We start from the raw sequence: 22,530 nt of genomic DNA on the forward strand, positions 1-22,530 counted from the left end.
GTTGTTCACATTAAAGTTTTTGGGTTTTTTGGGCTTTGGGGTGTTTTTTGGCTTTTTTTTTTTTTTTTTTAAAGAGAAGGTGGGAAGGCTTCCTTTTGGTTGGTAGTTCCAGGATCAGAGCTCTCACCTGGGAACTGGAGATACTTGGTGGTACTGCCTTCTCTGCCTGAAGGCACTCCCCAGCAGACCAGTCTGACCACAAAGCTACCGACTGTTTAGAATTAAAAAAAGAAAAAAAAGCTCTCATCCCTTCCTCTTGAACTTCATATCATGTATTTAAAGGTCTTTCAGCCTGAAAAAAGCAGCATGAAAAGCAGCAGGACTCTGCAGGCCAGCAGAGAAGTCATTCGCTGTGGAGAGGGAAGAGGAGCACTCCAGGCACCAGCAGCTCCCTCTCCCTGGCTTCCCCCAGGGCAGCAGCACCAACCAGGCTGAGTGGAAGCAGCTGGCCCAGTCCTGCATGGGGGGTCCTGACAAACAGGCATGCTACAAATGCACAGAACAGATTGAACACTTCAGGCAGTGTAAACTAATGTTTATCTAGGTTTAGGGTCCAGATGGGGCTCAGCTCAAGATAGGTGTTCAGCTGGTCAGTGATGTCAAAATCAGATGTTTTTAAAACCTTGAGGCTTAGGAGCTTTTAGTCACTAATAGTCAGGTTGTTTTGTTTTTTCTTTTTTTGAAGCTATCAAGGTTCAGGATTCCTGGTTCCTGAGGTCCATTTTAGTAACAAAATCTTTTTTTGGAGGTGGGCCTTGGTGACAAAAGGATTATTTTGATTCAGGCTCTGAATGCATCTTGCTTCTCCTGCAACTGTTCCTGAAGGACATTTGCAACTCAGAGGCAAACATCTAGAACAACCTAGACCCACCTTTTTGGAGAACCTAAAGGAATTCAGATGATGGGGCTTCTTTGTTTACAAAGTTGTCCCATTCAAAGACCCATCTTTTCACTACTGAATTTCTTGGTTTGAAGTATATCTATAGTATTCAGCTTAAGTGCTGTTAGCGTCTTATCTTATGTATTCATATATCCACAAATTACCACCTAGTGAACTTTAGAACAGGTCCAATTATAAAAGATGTATTCAACCAAGTTTTAACTCACTCCCAGCCATCAGGAAAGCAACTCTAATTCAGTTCATGCCTATCAGTAAATAGCAGCTTGAAGTCAGTGTTGTGCAGAACAAGCTCTGCTTACCATCAGCAGCCCTTTATAAGCGTAGACAATCCCAAGCCAAATTGTCATGTGAGTGTTTTCACAGTGCTCCAAGATTGGTCGGATGGAGATATCTCTGCCCGCAGGGTCCGGCTGCAAAAATAAAAGGTGAAATATTTGGATTCAGATTTCATTTGTATTCTCACCGCAGAGGTGCTTAAATCTATTCTCAGTAGATTGAGGACATGTAGAATACAGAGTGGACATCTTTAAAGTAACTTGTGATGACCGCAGACCCATGAACCTGCAAAAGAATACAGTGAAAAGCAAAGATCTGAGGAAGCAACTGTGTGATTGCTACCACCGGGTGAGGTCACCTCTACTGCAAACCAGAAAGAAAATGTCTGAAGTCACTCTGCCTTTCACAGTGTCAGTCACATTTATCAGCTTTAGGACATCTAATTTTTCTACAAGGCAAACAGCTTGAATGCACAGGCATGAAAATAAATGTGCTTCAAGTCATCCCTCCTTTCACCTGCGGTTCTTGTCTCACTGGCAAATGGTTGATAAACAATGCATGAAACACTGCTGTGTTTCAGGTGTTTTTTCATTGATAACCATGAGCTAAATCAAAGACCATTTCCTATGGAAACTACATCAGTGTCTTAGAAGAGAGTATAAATCATCAAAAATCTGGAAAAAATGTCCTTTAGAGCAAGTGAATGCCTATGCAAAATTTAATACTGCTGGAAGCTTTGTAGCTTTCAATTTATTTTGAAAAGGACATTGGATAAAAGTGCAGAATCGAGAGGACTTGCAGACTACAGGACTGTTTGTATGAGGGAGAAGTTTTAATTAAGCCTCAGAGAAACCTGCAGGAACAACCCCTAATCATCTCCCTCACCTTTTTTTTTTTTTTTACAACAGGAAAAAGAACCTAGCTGACACAAATGGGTACTAGCTACTATGCTGTATACAATTAGAATACATATTTGGGTATGGCCCAACTGCTTTTTAATGTTGTACACTGTAGAAGAACACAAGGTGCCTCTCATATGTGATTCTAAGATACCCTGTTTTGGTTAGATACCACAGAACCCTCCTGTTGGCCGTTCGGAGCTGTGTGTACTTCCAGTCTGTTTTGCTTTACTGACTACACTGAAATACTGAAAGCTATTTTTCCTTTCTGCTTTGAAAGACTAGAGCTGAACTTCAGCTAAACCCAGACTTAACTTTCTGTACCTGGTTGTCCCAGTGGGCTTTGCAATTTCTCTTTTTGATGAATAACACGTACAAAATGTTTCATGCAGAAGCATAATGATTATTATAAGGAGATAAGGGGAAATCACATTTTCACCAACTGAAATGTAGAATTGTATGTGGAAGGACTTTAGAGAGATCTGAATAATTTCCTAAAGCTTATTCTTGCTGCCTCTGATGCTGGTGTGAATTTTGCTATGGATTTCAGTGGTCACAGCACTAATCCACAGCTCAGTTTGTTCCGGAGTCATTTTGTATTGCCCCTGACCTGATACACTGTAAAAAGACAATATAACAAACAAGGAGGTAGATATGGGTGGACAAAAAAACCTCAACCAACCTTGTGCTATGCACTGCACAGCCAAAGGATTCACCACTTTGCAAATCCTGCAGTAGGCAAGACATTAACATTTAAAACCTTTTCTTATCCTGGACTGCTATAGAAACCCTGAACAGGAGAATAAAGAACTTTGAAGAAAGGTGTCCTAAAATAAAAGGTTAAAAACCAAGAAGGCAATATTAACTCTCCCAGAGAGCTTATGACTCCAGCCCAACAGTTGCAGATGGCAAGCTAACAACGATTAGCTGAAGGATTGAAATGACTGCAAATGTTAAGTGGCATCACAAATTTTAAGATGCTACGGATGTTCATCTGAGGATCAGTTAAACTACCTCATTCCCCCTCACCAATGACAAAACCCCAATGCTAAAATTTAGGACCACTGAAGGGAAAGAATCCTTTCCTCTCAAATTTGTGACCTGCTATGTTCAACAAAATTTTTGGCCAGTATGAGGTAATGTTCACATGACAAATATAGCTCTGAATGTGTAAATGATGTGTGAACAGGACTGTACTAAAGAGACATTTTTCTGAAATCCTAAACTAAACCTAAGCCTGCTATAAAGATATTTTTTGCCATCTTTGAGTTAGAGTATGCCACTAGTTGCAACCCTCATGGTCTGGAATTACGGAAATTACATAAAATTTAAGCTTGTGGCCATCAGAATGTCTTTCTTTTTTTTTTTTTTCTTTTTCTTCACACTGGGGAGTCAGCACTGTCTCTTCATTGCCCCAGCTCTACATCCTTTCTGCCATGTATTCCCTCTATTTCAGTTTCATACTTTTGTGAAACAGTCCATAAATAATGTAGACTTCCACTTGGTGCGATGGACGATGTCACGTGGTTTGCTTCCACCACTCACACTTAGGCTGGAGCATTCCACCACTTTTCACCAGCTATGAACAATCGGAATTGTTCCTTATTTTGAAGAATATTACTGAAATGCAAACTCCTATTTGCTCAGTGGCAGATAATCTTTTTATTATCACTAAGTGGTTATTCTCTAATGCAAACTTGCTTCAAAATTGGAAAGCATATGTCCATTCATTACTCAAAAGTGAGAGACCCGGGCAGAAAAATGATGAAATGGAAAACATAACTCGTTTTCAAATCCTATTAGAGAGAAAGAAGTAGTATCATTTTCTTAGTAGGAAGATTGCCAGGTTTTATAAGGCAATGATAGTATAAAAAATATGTTAATTAAATAAAACAGTGTATTCAGATTTTCTGTGTGAGATAAGAAATTCTTGTGAAGTGCTCTAGAGGGAGCAGAAAAAGAGGAAATACTGATTGCAGCATCAGCAAAAGTGTACATGGGGCAGCACTTCTTCCAAAGCACTTTCCAGATCTGCAAGGTGGCAGTATTTTCAAGAAAATTTTGCTGAATACTTGTGCATGTGGAGCTAAATGTTGGCAGGTAGCAGTAATTTTACAGTGAACTGATTTTGCTGATTGCTTACTGCTACTGCAAAATGACATTCCTGTTTTACTGCTTTCAATTTGCCATTCCGTTTCTTCACTGATTTTGCATGAATTAACTAATCATAGCAAAAAGCTGGGTTAAAAAAACATATGATATTTTCTGATGTCAAAAGAATTTTTAAAAACTCTACAATTACAGCTGAATGGAGCACTTCACTGACCTCTCTAATCATCCACCATTTGTGCACTTTGTTACTGCTTTAGAGAGGATGACAACATAAATGCTACCAGTGATTATATATGTACTGGAAATTTGCCCTTTCCTTTTATAGAAAACAATTTAAATGCCCTTCAGATGTCATTCTCAAAAGCCTGAAGACCTCCTATCTTGTGATTAGGCTGAAGCTTTCCTACCTCTTCTGAAACCTAATAAGGTTTCTGACATTGACATTAATTTCTGGAGTGTTTTCAGCAGTTGAACATAAACAGTTTAATCTGTTCACTTCATACAAGACTTGTGTATCATCACCAGTAAAATGCTTGTTTTACATGAGATTTGCTAGGTCTAGAAAGCAACCCAAACCGGTAAATCTACAGAATGTTTATACCCCCTCTCTGTGCATGCAAATTATTATTAGTCACTTCAGTAGTTCTGTTGCCTTTTCATTTTCTTTGCTCTTCAGTCTGCTGGTCGGCTGGTAGGCAGATCCTTGTCATCACAGGTGACTGATGGCTTAGGTGGGTACTGCCAGAGGAAGGAGTGAAGCTTAAAATCATCTGGAACCAGCAGGGAAACTTGCAGGAGAGACCAGGGCAGGAGCAATGACAGAGGCTGCTGAGTGCTTCCTGCCTTCCTACACCTCCTCAACATAACCAAGCAGCAATGGGACCCTTGTTTCCTTCACATATCTATGGATTGCCATACAAAACCACAGGCTCTGTTTAAGCTGCTTGCCAGAGTGGCCCATGTTAGGGAAGCAGAAAGGCTTCACGTGCACATGCCGTTTTTGTGGAACGATTATCTTAGTTTCTTTAAGATCCATCTCTACTTGAGTAAACGAATGTATGCGGTGTAACAGACAGCTTTCCCTATCTCAGGTTAGGGCTTGGGAAGATAGAGCAAACCACCCTGAGGCACCTGTGCCTTATGGGCATGATGTTATCTGATCCATACAAAGACAGCCCATGTATCCTTTTTTCATCTGTAACTATGATTTCTTAGTGTCTATTATACTAGTCAAAATCCCTTTGGAAAAGACCCCACGCAGAGGGAAGATATTTGTAGCATGTAGATTAATGTAGCGTTGACTCATTTTGTGTCTTTATTGCCATTCTCTCTCTATAGCTTCACATAGGTCTTAAATGGAGGAAGGGTCTATGCTCCATGAGGCATTTCATCCAGCAAATGTCTGTGAAGAACAGACTGGGCCACCGCACAAGTATCCAAAAGTGCTTGATCTTCCTAGGGTACTACTTCTGTGTGGTGACCTCCACAGGTCCCATTGCTGGTATGGCAGATGATCCTAATTTACAGAGTTGTGATGCTGCTGTGTAACACAGCTCATGGGTGGACAATCTCAGCAAGCTTTCTAAGAAACTTTGCAGCAGATTTCCAGTGCAACATTTTGCCATTTCTGCAGTTTCATTGGTGGGAAAATCAGAACATTGGGCCTCAGTCTTTTCCAAAGATGGATACGAAACATAAGGTAAATAGTTGCAGCTTCTGTTTACTAGGTTTAAAATAAACTGTGGTTCCCATAATATAGGAAAATACAGGATCATACTCTTCTGTCACACTGTTAAAATGGTCTTCATATACCATCCCACTCCCTGTTTTATCTTCCCTGTAAATGGCTTCCATCTAACTGGCATAATGACTGTATACTATCACTAGTCTGCAGTGTGAATTAGACATCTCTGGCATTTTTAATTTGGCACATTTAACAGACATATGGAGCCCAAATGTGATTCCTTATCTGAAAATCAGACTTTGCTAAATTAGAAAATTATTCTTACTTCTTTTTAAATTCACTTCCCCCCCCAGGATAATTATAGTTAGTTTATACTATAAATTCTGTAAGAAATTAAATTTACTTGCATGTTGTAACAGGCCCTACTCTGTGCTAAACTGCACACCCGTATGGAAAGGTGTTCCACAAAAGGGTTTACAGTGTTTTCACACACAGTGTATTGTAGCCAGGCTCTCAATTACTGATGAAAAGAGAACGAGAAGGATCAGAGGCTGTCTACTTTTCAGTTACTTTATAGTTTGAGGGTATTTTTAGAGAAAAACAACTGTGATGTGAAAAAGAGATTTGCCAGGAAACGGTTCCCTTTTGTTTCATATATTTTTTACTTTGCGTAGTCATATCTTCAATGAATGCAAACCCGCAAATGCAATACTAAGCTGGGGTGGCTCACTTGGAATGTCTTCCAGGTAAAAACTTGGTAGGCAACCTAGAATAAAAGCTTGTTTGTCTTTGTTCATATCTGAGCTTGGGTTCAGACACACTGAGAAACACATTGTACGTTGTATAGTAGATCAGCCGAACACAAAACTGTTACTGGATTCTTGCAGTACAGTGACCAATTTAATTTCTTTTCAAGATTAATTGAGAAGTTCAGTCATTTCTGTAACAGTCTAATGAACCAGGACAGTGACTGATTTAAAGACTTTTTCTTCATGTATTTTTCTTTGATTCAGAGTCATGGAACAATTTGATCATGGAACAGAAAATCAGCTTTTAATAGGTGAGCTCAGTACTATTTCATATAGTAAGGGCTAATTTCCAGTATTGGAATGCAGGATTCTGTTAATAAAAGCAGGCTTTCAACTACATAACTATCCTTACACCTGGCCACTCCATGCAAGAGAAATGAGCAACTTAAATCTTCTGACCTCAGGAGAAGGTAAGGACGAGGTTCTAGCAACTACAACGTCCATTGCATCCAGTGTGCACACTTGATGCTCTCTCATGCAGGCCCCAAAGAGAAGAGTATTTTAGACTTGAATTTAGATTTGGTTTTTTTTTTCAAACTGTTTAAATAATGTTATTTACATTTGTAAAAACATTTACAGTTTATGACTATGAATACACAACTGCAGCAAGATGGTATGCTGTATCAGTTCCCAACTGAATAGAGAACCTTCTCATAAGGATCAAAAGTTTAGCAATGTTACTTTTTTGATTTTTTTTCCATAATCTGAGGTGGAAGACAAAATTTTATTTCATGAAGTAGTTACAACTGCTCCAGCTCCTAATCTGTGGATTTACTTTGTACCTGAACAATGGATTAGTGCTCGTGATACTATCGGAAAGGGAGCTGTTACCTCATTTCTTTAGATGAGGAGGAGGGGTCATATGAAGGTTAAGCAAATTGCCTGGGAAATCTGAGAGGAATGCAGCCTATTATGCTTTACTTCTTTGAGTTAGAAAAAACATCTTTCTTTCTGATAACTATGATCAATATAAAAATCCTCACTCCAGTTTTTATTGCTCCAGAGATAGATGCAGTTTTCTACAGTAAATTTCTAATTAGAAATTAGAACTAGGAGTTTCTAAAGTTCCAATTCCAATTATAAATTTTAATTACAAATTTACTGGAAAAAATGTTGAAGAAAACTTCTTCTACTTGACTCTTTTTTTGTTTGGAAAAGGATCAATTTCAATAAATTTAATGACTTGAAATGACATTTAAAATCAGTTTTGCATTTATGATGTCCCCCTCCAAAGTAATTTGTGATTTTTAGATTGTGACTAACTTTTAAACCAGTACTTATTTGTATTAATTATACAGATTAAAAATATATTACTGGCATTTCAAATTGATGCAAAACAAACAAAAAAAATTGTCTCTGTGTTTTTGTGAAAGTTTTAGAAACTTTAAGTTTGTCTTAGTTTGTAACAGAGAAGATTCCAGCCACTTCAAATACATTAACGAATGAGGATAATGATTGCTCTTGAAGTTTCCAATGGTTCCACAGTGGTGATGAGTACTGCAGCAACACAGTATAGCAGTATTATTTTAAACTACAACCCTGTGGCTTGGGCTCAGGAGTGATCTGTGCAGGACAGAAGTCAGCCTTGGGCTCAGTATGCCCCTTCTTCCCAAACCCATGACAGGGGTGGCTCGGTGGAGCTCTCCAGAGAAGGATTTACAGTGTTCCAGGATGCAAGGTTTCTCATGCAGATCTCAATACACACCCCCTGCCCCTGCGACGTGAAGTAAAGGATATCTTTAGGTCATCCAGGGTGATCACAGGGTATTTTCTGCTTCGTTCATTTTCCTGTTATACTGAAATTCAGCTCCCCGCCCCACCTCAGTCAATGGGCTGGACTTACGCATTATCTAGCTTCATAAAAACTTAAAAACTTAAAAAATTAAACTCTTCTAACAGTTCAGAATAAATCCTGTTTACATTGTAACTTCTAAAAAATCTTCAGTTCAAGTGGTATTTTAGCACAGCAGACACATCGGACAGTGATTCTGTAATGGTCGGCTAGCTAGAAATCATCACACAATGAAATTACATTTGCTGGAATACCAACATGTATATTCCTATCTGGTCACTTTTTTTTTAAATTTGGTTTTCTAAAATATAAAAAGAAGTACACATAAGCCAAGGAAGAAAATCCTAATACACTTTGGGGCTTCAAGGATATTAAGGCAGTTATTTTACATCACTCAGCTTGCTACAAATACAGAATCCAGGTCTAACTTTACAAGCGGACGGGAGCAAAGAAAGAAAGAAAAAAAAGAAAACATGTTGGAGACAACCACTGTAATTCCTACTACCCCAAAACAATAAGGCCCGGTAAGACAGTCACGGTGACAGTCACGCTGTAATATCTTTAAAACAAACCTACTTTCTAGCTCCCCATCTGTCTCTTGTACAAATAATTCCGTAAAGCAGTAAGCATACATACTGTAAGTTAGTGTGATTGAAAGATGATAAAATGCCAGAAGAGCTATTTATAAACTCTTGTATTGTGAATGTGTCCATACATTTACTTGTAAAGAAAATCTCTCAGCAGCGTTATTTACAACATCACTTTACCTAATGATTTTTATTTTGCTGTTGCGGTGCTTCATTTTTATTTAAATGAAACTGGTTTTTGAGAGCCAAAAGGTTCCCAGAGATTTCTCCGTATTTTTATTACTATCATCCCCTAATCCAAGCAGTTTCATTTATTTGCATTAATGTAAAATACAAAATAATAGATCAGACTGAGTAAAGAAACCCCTGTGATCCCTGCAAACAAATGCAGACTAGGGATGCAATGAAAGGGAAAAGGCAAAATTCTCTTGTATCATGGAGTGTTTCAAACAACTGTGACTAAGTCTTCCCACTCTGCACCCCGTGATCTCTTCAGTAGAAATTTTACATCATATTATTTCCTCAGAGAATGTTGCCCCAATTACATATCTAGAGACTGGATAATGAAACGTTTCTGCGTATGTGCATGGAGGCAGCGGGACAAGTGTTACAAAGACTTAATAAAGCATTCTCAGCAGTAGAACATGTGTTTTTCTTTGAAGGAAGGGCAAAAGGCCAAGATATGTTAAGAAAACCAGGTTGGAGGAATGAGGACCTTTGCTACTACGCAGACCCTCCTGTGCTACACAGATTGCTCTGGAAACGTGCACTTCTCGTTATCAGCTTCACAAACTGAGGAAGAGTATTTTCCCCTCCTTTCTTGTGAAGCTGCCCAGAATTGTGGCTGACAAGCTGGACTTGCACTTTCTTCTAGGTTTTGTTTTGGTTTTTTTTTCCCTTTCCTAACTAGATTTCCTGCTACACTGGAGGCCACGCCAGCCACTCTTCTTGGTGGCTGGAGCAATTCAACACTTCCTTGCTTACAGTAATAGAAACAGACAGTGTTAATGTGGAAGTACGGCAAATGCATAAAGGAGAACAGGAGAGCAAAAATGCAGAAGACGGCTGTAGACAAACTGCTAGCATGGCCCCCTCAGGAACCAAGGTAGAGGCTCTTTTTGCAGATAATTTTCTAGAGGGTAGGCTTTGAGTTGTAAGCAAGGATATGACTTATCCTTCTTTCTGTGGTGCTTAGAGAAACAGGATTCAGCACTTTTCCTGTAAATAAGCCAGATTTGCACCCAACAGCTAACAGAATCTATCATCAATTGCTCCTCCCAGCAAGGAAAACTCTCAGGTCCTCAGTTGTGCCCAGCTATTTGGGCCCAGGAGGGCAACAGTCTCACCTCTACAACCCTCTTATATTTTCTGTTTAGGGCTATAATGCCTTTAATTTATGGATTCTGACAATATTTCTTACTATGCCTATTTGCATTGCAGTGACAACAACAAATGGACACTGTCTTCATGCAGAAAGTGAAAAATCCGTTCCCTAAGAGGATTTAAAAATATGCATATGAGGTGTGGGGGAAGAAAGAAGCATAAAGTAGGGTCATATGATATTTTCAGAGGCAAATATCAGTGGAGACCACTGCCCCCCTCTGCAGGCACTGACAAATGAATAGTTTCCGGGCTGTGGGAAATAAAAAAGATTACTTCTCAACATGAAGGGCATTTTTATTTCCTCACCTATTCTTTTGCACTCTCCAAAGTGGTTAGATGATGGTCTGTCAACCCACTACTGGAGGATTGTGTTGCTATTTTTATGACTTCACTAAGATATAATTCAGAAACTGTTGTATTAAGTGGAGGTCTTTCCTTTGTTTTCAAAAATTTTGAGCTGATCTTTAATTCATAAATGCAAAGACTAGCTTAATAAGTATATTCTTATAACTACATCACAATAGTTGTAGCAGAAGCACCTACATCTCCTCCAAAGTCTTTCTAGAATTAGGTGATTCAACTTCCCTGTCACAGAAGTTGCTCTGTCTAAAATCAGCTCCTAATTTCTTGTTGACAGTCAAATGTAAGGTACAACTTAATATACAGAAGTACATGAAAACATTTGTGTCTCAGATTTTTTTCCTCCCATCTTGCAACACTAATAAGGTCTCAGGTATAAACATTTTTACATACCACCATCCAAAAACTGAACAAATGAATAAATAAATAAATAAAGGTGAGGACAACAGAAATATTTTTATTACTCCAAAAGACTTAATTTGCTTTTGACCTTTCAAAACTGTTAACCTTATGTGATATAACCTAACTCTGTTTTGAAAAGAAAGGTCATTTTGAATTAAAAAGAGATTTTCTTTAGTTAACAAAGGTCAACACGAACATTTTAGCACTTTTCTACCAAAATAATTCTGATGGGTAAACTAACTGAGACCACCTTTTTCTTACCAGTATATAAATCTTATGACTACTCAATGTTTTCTGAGAACAATATCTCAATACCTCAATTAAGGAATACCATCAGCAATAAGGTCATAAAACCATGCTCCTGACAGGTTAATTCTGAAGATTCACACTCGATAGTGTAACTGATCCTATATTAGAGCAGAATGACACCAAAGAATGAACCACATATCTTTAAAATTTTTACTGCCAGCAAAGTCTACAGCCTGGAGGTGGGTACAGGTGGCTAAAGGTACACAGAGTATGCCTTCATCTTTGGTAGAGTCCTGCTTCAGCTGTGAAAGATGTAGCCCTCAGCAAACTAAAATTACTTCTGGAACCTTACATCGATGCCTTTACTGCCTTAAAGAAGAAATCTGAAATGAGACTTAGGATTCCATAGTTATATTGGCATTACAGTTAAATGAGACTGTTTTGATAATCGTCCCACCTTCAGCAAAACACAGGATGTAGATTTCCCTTGCACTAACTCCAATTTGAAATAAAACATCTCTTACAGAAAAAACTTACATTGATGATGAACCTATGTAAATCTTGCTGAGTCAATTCTGTTGACTGCCAAAAAATTGGTGCTCATTTTGCTTCTCATTTCTGAAATTAATTTAGTGTCAGGTTTCCTTAGTTCTTACTATGTTTTGTCTAATGAATTGAAAGGCTAAGTAACAAAATTTTGTTCCTATGTTGGTATTTACAGATTTTGGCCCAGTAAACTCTTAATGCAGTCCTTGATAAGCTGAATATTGAGCTCCTAGTGTTTTTCACTATGGACATGTTTTATCTTTCTTTAACAAGTCTTACTGCTCTTCATTGGACCATTGGACCAGCATGTTTCCTGAATTCTGAAGAGAGGAACAGAGCACACTCTGCTGGTCATGGTTGCCCTGGAGCCATATCCAGGATTAATACCACCATAACACCCAAGGTCAAGTTAGACCAAAGTGTATATATGAAACCCCAAATGCCATAAAATATCTCAATTTCTCTTTATTCTAAATGAATAGAGTGATGTTAAGATCATTTAAAAGCTATAGAAAAGAAAATAGATAACCTTGAAATCTTACCAAGTATTGCTCTGGATTTCATAGGAATAGTTGACACAAGTAAGAACCAATAATAGTTGCACTAAGCTATCTTGAAAGTTGCATGGCCCCAAAACACAAAAAGAATAGCAGTTACAGAGATTTTTTATTTTTCCATTATATCTTTCTTCTACAAATAGCTATTTCAGTGTTGCCACTTCTATTGACGTTATTCAGAGCACAGCAGGTAGTCATGGGAATTTTTTCTTTCTCTCAGTTCAGTAAAACTTTTATGCAACATTTTTCTTAAATAATTTATCTTCTTTCAGCATCTGTCAGACCAGATTTCATTTAACACAAGTCTACCACACACTTTAAATGTTGCAGGTCCTTTGCTCTAGTATACACAGAAGAATTTTCAGTTGATAAGAAAGCAAGCCAACGTGAAACAAAACCTAGCAACCATAAAATCCATTTTATATTTCCATAGAATTTTTTTTTACATTGTTATACTCCATATCAAATCATTGATTTTTCTTGGCTTTTGAAGCATAAGTTTGATATATATGTAGTACAACAGATAACTCGGAACCTACTACACCTTGCAATTCCTACATCTTCTTGACAAAAGTGGTACATTTTCTTATTTATAAGATTATGTTTCAATGAATTCTTGTATTAAAATATCTGGGTGAGACAAAATGCTTATTTTCGACCTAAAGAATTGTAGGAAGCACTGATCTGTAACCATTCTCTGATGTATTTTCATATTTTTTTCTATAACTGAACATGCAGTGTATATCTATAGCTGTACATTTTTTCTCTTGTCATGTGAACTTTAAGTTGTCTTGGTATATACAGATGATCTTGCCTATAAGCGCCTTCCCAGTACAGATGTGTCAGGTGTCAGTATAAAAGGATTGTTTCAGGAGCCAGTATTGGCAGAAAAGCTTGTACTCTTTACTGGTCTTGAAGAATTCATTGAGGTGGTTATTTCTGAGGTAAAATGCTTTCACCGTCCTCTGAATCTATCCATCCTTTTATTCAATAGGGTGTACTTAGGGATTTTATCATTCCTCCTGTTATTTTTTCAGGACTGCCTATTACATAATTTTATTTTAGCAGGTTGTCCTGGTTTCAGCTGGGATAGAGTTAATTTTCTTCCTAGTAGCTGGCACAGTGCTGCATTTTGGATTCAGTACCAGAAGAATGTTGATAACTCACTGATGGTTTAGTTGTCGCTGAGCAGGGTTTACACCAGTCAAGGACTTCTCAGCTTCCCCTGCTCTGCCAGGGGCACAAGAAGCTGGGAGGGGGCACAGCCAGGACAGCTGACCCCAACTGGCCACAGGGCTGTTCCATACCCTATGGTGTCATACCTGGGGGGAGTTGGCCGGGGCAGGGACGACTGCAATCCCTGCTTAGGGATGGGCTGGGCATTGGTCAGCGTGTGGTGAGCAACTGCATTGTGCATCACTTGCTCTCTCTATTATTATTATTAATCGTATTACTATTACTACTGCTATTTTATTTCATTTTATTTCCATTATTAAACTGTTCTTATCTCAACCCACGGGTTTTCTTTTCCAATCCTCTCCCCCATTCCACTGGGAAGGGGGAGTCACAGCCCCCGACAGCTTACATTTACACCCCAAGTTTTCATTTTTGAGATCAAGGCATTGAAAAGAAACAGTGAGCGGATCGGTGCCTTTGCTCTTCTGTACCATTTTTCACTGTTCCCTGCAAGATGGGCAGAGGATGAGATAAGCACAGGCAGACAGCAATATCAGGATGAGGGCAGGAAAAGCAATGTATTTCTGAACGGTGATGGGTGGTGTCAGCTAGGTTTGCCTGACTTGGCATTCACCTCCTTTGCGGTATTCACCTACAGCCCCTGGACTATCACACATTTCAGGACAAACCTCTTCTGTTTGAGCTACCTTAGCAATTATCATGCTGTCACCATATCCCCTTTAAGGTAAGCAGTGTGACAAGACTTTAGGAGAGGCAGGAGCTGCGACCTTCTGGCACTTTGCACTGGAGTCCGTGCTGCAGTGCTAGAGGATCTCCTTGGAGCAGGACCAGCCTGAATAGCTGGGTAAGATTAAGCAGCAGTGACATGGCCCCAGGAAATCCCAATTTTGCTGATGTGCTTTGAGAAGCTAAGGAAAATGAAGAATGTTCTGCTAACAGCTCTTAGTTGATCTTCCTCAAAGTAAACCTACGCTGAGGATCTCTGGAGCAGCTATGGCAAGAGCCAAATGATCCAACTTGGCAAGGTTAGACATCTTAGCTCCTCTGCTGGAAGAAGCTTTCCTTACCAATGAGAAACTGAAGCTGGAGCTTGTGTTCACAACTCATCTGAGGCTTGAAAAAGTGACAGTGGTGACAACTCTTGATCACTTGATTCTCTATAGAGTAGAGCAGACATTTGTGATCAGAAGGTGAAATAAGAGCCTCACAAACACATCAAGGACAGAAATAACCCTTGGGAGAAATGCTGAGTTCTGATGGAATGAGGAAAATATTGAAACCTTAAGAAGACTGAAACATCAGACCATTTTGGTTCAAGAAGACTGTGGGGAAGATGTGAAATGGTGGTGAAAATCTCCCCTTTTTCCTGCCAAGCTAAGCTGAAATGGAAGAGGGGGCTAAAGCAGAAAATGGCCAGGTTCACATGCTCTCCCTAAATAGCATCTCCTTCTGCAGCTGCCTCTGACAGCTAGTGGGATACAAACTGACTCAGCACCAATTCCATACACAGCCCCCCAGTTAACATAAACAAAACCCAGAAAATAGTTCTTTCTGTAACCTGACCAGTATTTTTCTGTCTAAAGAGCAGGATTTTATTCTGTGTTAATAAATGAATTTTCTCTTTTGATAAACTTTTAGAAAAGTGATTTTTCTTTTTGAACTGTGTTTGTGTAAGTAAATGTGTATTCCCATGGCAACAAGGCCTGATGTTCCCACAATCACCTTGACATTTCTTTGTGAATACAGGAGGCATTCAATACAACAAATTAAACTATAACAATTATTTGTTAGAAATGCAAACCCCACTTTCTTAGAAGTTGGTTGAAGGCTACAGAATTCACTTCTATAGGAATCAGAAACTATTACTATTTTAGGAACAGGAACTCCTATCCAGGCAAAATAGAAATGCATTGTTTTGATCTTGACAATAAAACCAGTGTGCCTCAGCTTGAAAAAAAAAATCCATCCAGTGTTCCCATACAGGAAAGAATGGACAGGGAAAGACATGTGACAGTTATTCACACTCTTGTTTATCTTCCACTGAGCAGTGATAGGATATCGATGGGACAGACAAATGTAAAAATTTGAGTAGATCATGATTTAGCTAACCTGTGAAAACTCCAAGAATTACGTGTTACGTAGAGTGAATAAGTGGCATTTGTTTGCATATGATTTAGGGATTAGAACACTTATTGTTCATGAAAAATATTAAAACTACCACCACAGTAAAGTTGGTTCAAAGTACTCATGCTATTATTTTCAGGAAAAAACCCCAAATTCTTACCTTAAATTTCAGAATGTTAGTTTTTGTGGGTTTACCTGGACTTATATCAGGCAAACCTGGACTTTAATTTCAACCAGAGTTAAAAGTTACATGAACCCATTCCTTACAGACAGTTTGTGATAGCCTTCCTCAATTATACAGTACCATATTGCACAAATAATTCTCACTGCAGCAGTCAGGGCAACATGTGGAATTCAGTATAACCAAAAATTAATAAGAACATCTGAACCTAGTGCTTCAAAAGGAGATAGTCCACATGACCTAATTTGCATGTTAAATGGTACCTTAGTGCTGTATGAGAAAACTATCACAATCTGGCCCTATGCATTTAAATTTTTATAGAAGCATATTAACTTCTTATTGTTCTTTAAATATTTTTTCCCCCCAAAGAAATAAAGTCTGTGGTATCTCAATTACTATATCTGCTAATTATGACTAAATAAAAGGTTTTAATTTACAATGTAGTATATTTAAAGACACTGCTTTCGAGTACTGTACCAAATAAAATAGTCAAAATATGCAATTTGGATTGAAATGAGTGACCATGAATCTAAACATTGAGATATGCATTGTCCACATGTGAATCAAATCAAACCTGAGGACCAGTGTCTCTTGTGACAAGCAATCACAGCTTCCTCCAATACTCTCTGATCTATATTAGCTGTGTAAATATGATCTTTTTAATTAAAAATATATTCTCATAATGCAGATGTTATAGTTTAATTTCTATTCCAAACATATTTTCACAAATATGACTCCTGATTCTCTCTTTAATAGGCTTTATGTTGCCAAAATAGTCTCAAAAGAGTCCAGTAATGTTTAACTCTATGGTTAAAATCATTTGCCTATGCCATGGGTTATGAAGACACAGCATGTAGCTTACAGACTGAAATCACATCCACCAGGTACCATTTGTTACTTCTGGATTTTTTTGCCAGAATATTTTACTTGGTGGAGAATTAATATAAATATATACCTGAAATTCCCTGATCAAACACCTGCCTATATGGACATAACAGCATCTTTACTGGCATCTCCCAGAACAGGAGGTGGGGTTATTTGCATGCATGAACTTCAAGCCTTGGTATTCCAGCATTATCTAAATGAAACAATAAAAATAGAAGTGATAGATACACGGAGGGAGGACATGACTGAATACACTCTTTTTCCCATCATCATGCCACTTATTAACAAATGATGAACACTCTCATCTGTACAAAATAGCATTTAAAATGGCTGTAAAAGAGAGGCAGGTGCAGGTTCTGTTAGCAGAGGAATTTATTTTGTGCAAACAGACAGTGGCGAACAGACAAGCTATGATGTTATTAAAGCTATCCATTAATGTGACTGTCCAGCAGGGTTAATGTGACTTTGCTAAAGGGTGCAAAAGGGTATATTTTTCTAGCTCTGCAGATAAGTGCAATTCAGATTATATCATGACTTTGGATCCAGTAGCCGTATCTAAACATCGATTGCTGTAGTTCTCGTCACCCAGCTGCCAAGGCACGGAGAGTGCCTACTTGAGGTATAACATGCCTTCCCCAAAGGGAATGGAAATCTTATTTTTCACTTTAGTGGAGTCAGGATTACGCCTGTGAACTTTTGCATTTTTCAAGCTTTATGGGGTTCCTACAACTGCAGCTACTTTCAGTCGCCATCCGTACCACGTCCTGGGCTAGGCATACCCATTCAAACAAAGTCCTGTGGGCTGAACACCCATCGGTGGATGGAGCACATTAGGCACGCTTTTGGAGCGCACCTTCTGATTTAGTTTCATGGAAAAGGACACCAGTTCTTGTCTTCATCTCTGAGAACCATTCCAGAAGTGCATTCCCAAATTAAAACCCTGATGCAGACAGACACAAAGCCACTTCATATCAGAAGTCGAGACTTAGATTAAACCATATAACTTGCATTACCAAATGTACATGTGTGTATGTGTGTCTATAGTTTCATATGACATTTCTCTGACACGGATTTTTTTTTAAAGAGGAAATTGACATTTAAGAAGCTGCAAGTTGAAGATTCAGAGTTTCTCTTAATTTGTATTAGAATGCTGAACCATAATTTAACAAGAAGATCAAAACAGAAAACCAAACCACCTTACAAAAGCTGTCTTTCAAGCATGTAGAGATTCAGAATGTTTCTGTAAATTTGAGTCTTCAGGCTGATTACACTTTCGCCATGACAGCACCACCACAGACAGAAACCTGGAGGGTTTTTTTAGCTATACCCTCACTCTAGATCTGCGGTTTTTAACTTAGGTCAAATGGTGATAGCAAAGGATCCTGTATGGTAAGCCTAATTTGTGAGGGTAGCTCCTACATACCATAATACAAACCACTAGTCATTCTGAGTAGTTCCTTAGAGGTGTTGCATCCAGCCAGTCACTTGTGATACTGTACATGTATCTGCATGTACTGTACATGTATTGCATGTACAGGCACACCTGTGCAGGTGCAACAAGTCCAGGCCTTACTGACGATGGTCAGGAGAGAAGCCACTATCTTCTCCTTAGCGCATAGAGCTTACACAGCCAACAGTTTGAGCACATCATAAAAAGTGTGGCCCCAAGGATTCCTTCTTACAGACAAAAGAGTGTCTTGTGAGGGAACTGGCAGGTTTTGGAGTATCTTCATACTTTCAAATCCTGACATCCACAGAAAAAATTCCCAAGTCTTATCTTAGTGTTCATGTATATGGCTTTTCCCCTAACATATGTCCCCAATTCCCAAAGTGCTGGATATATTGAAAATTTATGCATGCTTTACATTTAATTTAAGCATTTCCATAGCAACTGCTAGATTTTAGGATGTTTTACTTTTCTCCCAAGATACCGAATATATTCTTCTCAGAACAACTTCCCAGGTTGTGTTTAGCCACATTCATATGACTTTCTGCAATTCAATTTTCAATGAAAATTCAACTACCAGAAGCAAGAGTTTTAACAAACAGGTTGACTTTTATGACTTCTTCCATGTCACTCTGTGTTTTAACAAGTAGTTTTGCATCAAATGGAGTTAATGAAGCTGATAGCTCAGAATCAGTGTTTTTGATAGACAGATGCAAGGGTTTAATAAGGTTCAAGTCCCAATCAACATGTTCTTCACTCTTGGAACAGATCAAATATGTATCTCCTCTTCTCTTTCTCTCTCTTTTCCCTCTCCTTTTGTGTTTTTTACACTGATGCTCTACTGTCAGGATAGTCTAAAGAATGAACATGGTTACCAGAAGCCCGTGTTCATAATGACATGAAAATAGGTAAAATGAACCTATGATTGTCTGTATGCTGAAGTCTGGAACAAAATTAAAGGGACTTGAGATGAGGTATGGTGCACCTAGCACTAATGAATTGGTGACCCATATGGGTCACCTTATGGTGACCTTAAACCACTTTTGGTATGGCATGGGTGACCTTAAACCACTTTTAAAAACATGGGAGATTCAAGTCGGAATAAAAAATGCAATACAGGTAAAAGAAGAAACACATACAATTAAAGGAAAGCAAGGGAGGTATGGGAAAGGCTATCACCTTCCTTGCAAATTTTCACTTCTTTCTCATCTGCATTTTGCTTCTCTAAATGTCACTTCTGAAAAGGATTCCACAGTTGCAAGCTATTCGTCCTGCCCCTTTGCTGTCACAACAGCAAACTTTAATCGTGTCTGATTCCCGTTCCAGGAGCACAGCTGGTACAGCATGCATCTTTTATCACGGTATACCTCCATGAACAGCCAGCATAAAGCAAAATCTAATGGAGAGTAGGCGAATGAAGAATTTGAATTTGCCGTCAGGTTACGCACACGTTACCTTCGTTTTGTGCAAGCAGTAACGCCTAAGCCAGGTGGTGAACAATCAGGCTTCCTATCCTGTCAGGCAGCAACCTGACGCTTTTCTTGCCTGATATGTCACACAAACCTGAGCTGCTATGTAAACAGCAATAAATATCAGAGAAGTGGGTGGTGGCACATTTGCATTTGCAACTTGCACATTTCTCTCAGTCCCATCACTTCCATCCTAGGAAGCAAGCGAGGCAGCAAAGAGAGAGGTACTCTCAGGATCCTGGCAGGCTCCAGCATATAACCATCAAATAAATCAATTAATTTAACCCTAATGTAATTATCTGCTTTAGATGAAGGGTGATTTTAGCTTGCTGAATTCACTTATAAGATCAAACAGTTATCCTAATAAGTTTATACTGTTCTAAAGACGATAGTATTCTCAGCAACCCTGGTACAACTCCAGTGGCTTGAGTGGAACTGCTATACACTTACATAAATGAGAGCAGCTTTCAGTCAGGCAAGAAGGATTTGATTTCCAATTAAAAAAATAAGTCTTTAAAAATAAAGCCTACCATTACAATTACATTTAAACTGCTGTGGGACCTACAGCAAGCCTGTATTTGTAGCATTGAAATTATGCTCAATTTATGGATAGAAATTTGAATAACAGATTCAAAATCAAAGCCATTTCCTCTGGTTTCCATGCTCAATCTGCTGTCATTTGCAATGTCCTTGGGAGGAGAGACTATGGGTGAGGTTCACAGAAAGGGCTTAGGATATTAAATGTTACAGCCTAAAGATCTGCTGGTTTTTTGATTTGGTTTTTTTTTTTTTTGCAAAAACAAGGAACAATGTCAGACAGGGATTCATGAAAACTGAGCACTTGGTTAAAGGGATGTGATATTTCCAGTTCCTGGTCATGCAAACAGGAAGGCCGAGGTACTTTTCTAAGAAATGTGATAAAAGCCAGGAGAAAAATTTATAAATGTGCATCCTACATTCCCACAGGTTATTAGACTAAAGAGACTACGGCTGCTGTGATCTCTGGTTTGAGTCCTCTAATGCAGACAATGTGCTCCAAGAGTGCAAACAGAAGATCAGATGGAGGAGTGCTCAGTCCATGAACCCTGGCAGAGGTGGAGGAGCCCAGCTGCTCAATAGCAAACACAGCTGAGGAAGTTCTCCTCTAGAAATGGCACTTGGGCATCTGACAAGTGTAAGAGCTAGGATTTCAGAAACCTGCAAGGAGAACTGGCAACTACACTAAGGTTGCGAAAAGGTAAATTTGCTCTTAGGTGCCTATGAGGCATCTAGGCAATTAACTTACATTAATGTGGGGTCCTGGCTCTGTTGCCACATACCTCCTGCAGCGCTTTGGCTGTTGCTGGTCTTCCATGAAGAATGCACCACCATGCAACCAATACTACTGCCAACTCATAACCAATGTGTCTGCTGCCACCAGCTCCTTTTCTTCTGCTTCCTTTGCCACTCTCTGTGTTCTCCTGTCCAAAGGAGATTCCCTCCTTAACTCTGAACATTTTTCAGGTAGCTAATTAATTTAATTCCTTGCATCCCTGGCATTTGTAGGCACATTCTCTGCTTATGATTTCCTTCCTTTCTGGTGGTGGAGGTGAGAAAGAAACAGCCAGGTTGCTACAAGGCTGAGAAAACCTGGGAAGCACTAGGAAGGCAGACGCATCTCCCGTATGGTCCACAGCAGCTCAGCCTGTGGGAGGCTGAGCGACAGGCAATCCTTCACTCGTGGCGTGTGGGAAAGGGATACAGGCATCCGAGAGAAGGCTGTAACAGCAAGACTACAGAAACCTGGTAATAACTGCCCACTGCATCCAGAGCTGCCAAAGCCAAACAGAAGCTATTATGTTTAACTTCAAAACTACACATGTATTTAGCCCAGCTGAAACACAAAGTTGACAGGTTATAATGATGGCCTCCAATCATAAAAAGTTGATTGAACGCATAATACCAAAGGAGATAAATGGCAACTGATGCTAATAAACTGTTAATAATGTATTATTTCAGCTATCCACATATAAACTGGTCAAAAGTCACATTGGGACAAAGTTTAGAGAAGAAATTTCTTTGCAAATTAAATGACTGCCTCAAGCAAGACCTAGTTCTGAGTACTGAGAAGGCGGCATGAATCTCAACCAAAAAAAATGACTTCAGCTAAAATGAGTTTGGACATTATTATTCTGAAACTATAACGGCTACACAGATTAACAGTAAAATAACCAAAGGTAGTAATTGATTTAATTATTTCAGTTCATGTTTATTTGCAGCTCGGTTCTCAGTCCTAAAGCTAGAAGCAGAAGTTCGTTTTAGCAGTAACTAGAGTTGAAACTTAAATAATAATTAAAAGCAATTTCCTTGGAGGAGAATAGATAAGGATACAATGCAAATCCTATTTATATCTATCATGAAAATTCAAACCCATCTCAGACACAGCCATTAGAACATGAAGAGCAAATGGGTACATAGACACAGGAATAAATAGCAGGCAATTCTTTTAAATGTTTTAGATGGAGGACATTTTATGAGACTATTCTCACCAGGACCAAAGGCAACAAACCAGAACAATTAAGGCAGAGAGAACTGTCACAAAGATGTTCAAGGCTGTATTTACAAAGGGGGCAGGAGTGCTGGGTTTCATTTTGGTTTCACTAGTACCCATAGGGTGGGCCATCTCTGTAG

General features: G+C 38.9%; 1 protein-coding gene across 1 annotated transcript in view; it reads right to left on the reverse strand.

Moving 5' to 3' along the window:
- Positions 1-22,530, reverse strand: part of GABBR2 (gamma-aminobutyric acid type B receptor subunit 2) — a 400,562-nt gene that overhangs the window by 39,049 nt on the left and 338,983 nt on the right. The window contains exon 15 of the mRNA XM_009643511.2: positions 1,201-1,311. Coding sequence (XP_009641806.1) covers positions 1,201-1,311 — 111 coding nt within the window. The remainder of the gene's footprint in view (positions 1-1,200; positions 1,312-22,530) is intronic.

The sequence above is a fragment of the Egretta garzetta genome, unplaced genomic scaffold (assembly GCF_000687185.1).
Source record: "Egretta garzetta isolate BGI_Z169 unplaced genomic scaffold, ASM68718v1 scaffold88, whole genome shotgun sequence".
Lineage (NCBI taxonomy): Eukaryota > Metazoa > Chordata > Aves > Pelecaniformes > Ardeidae > Egretta > Egretta garzetta.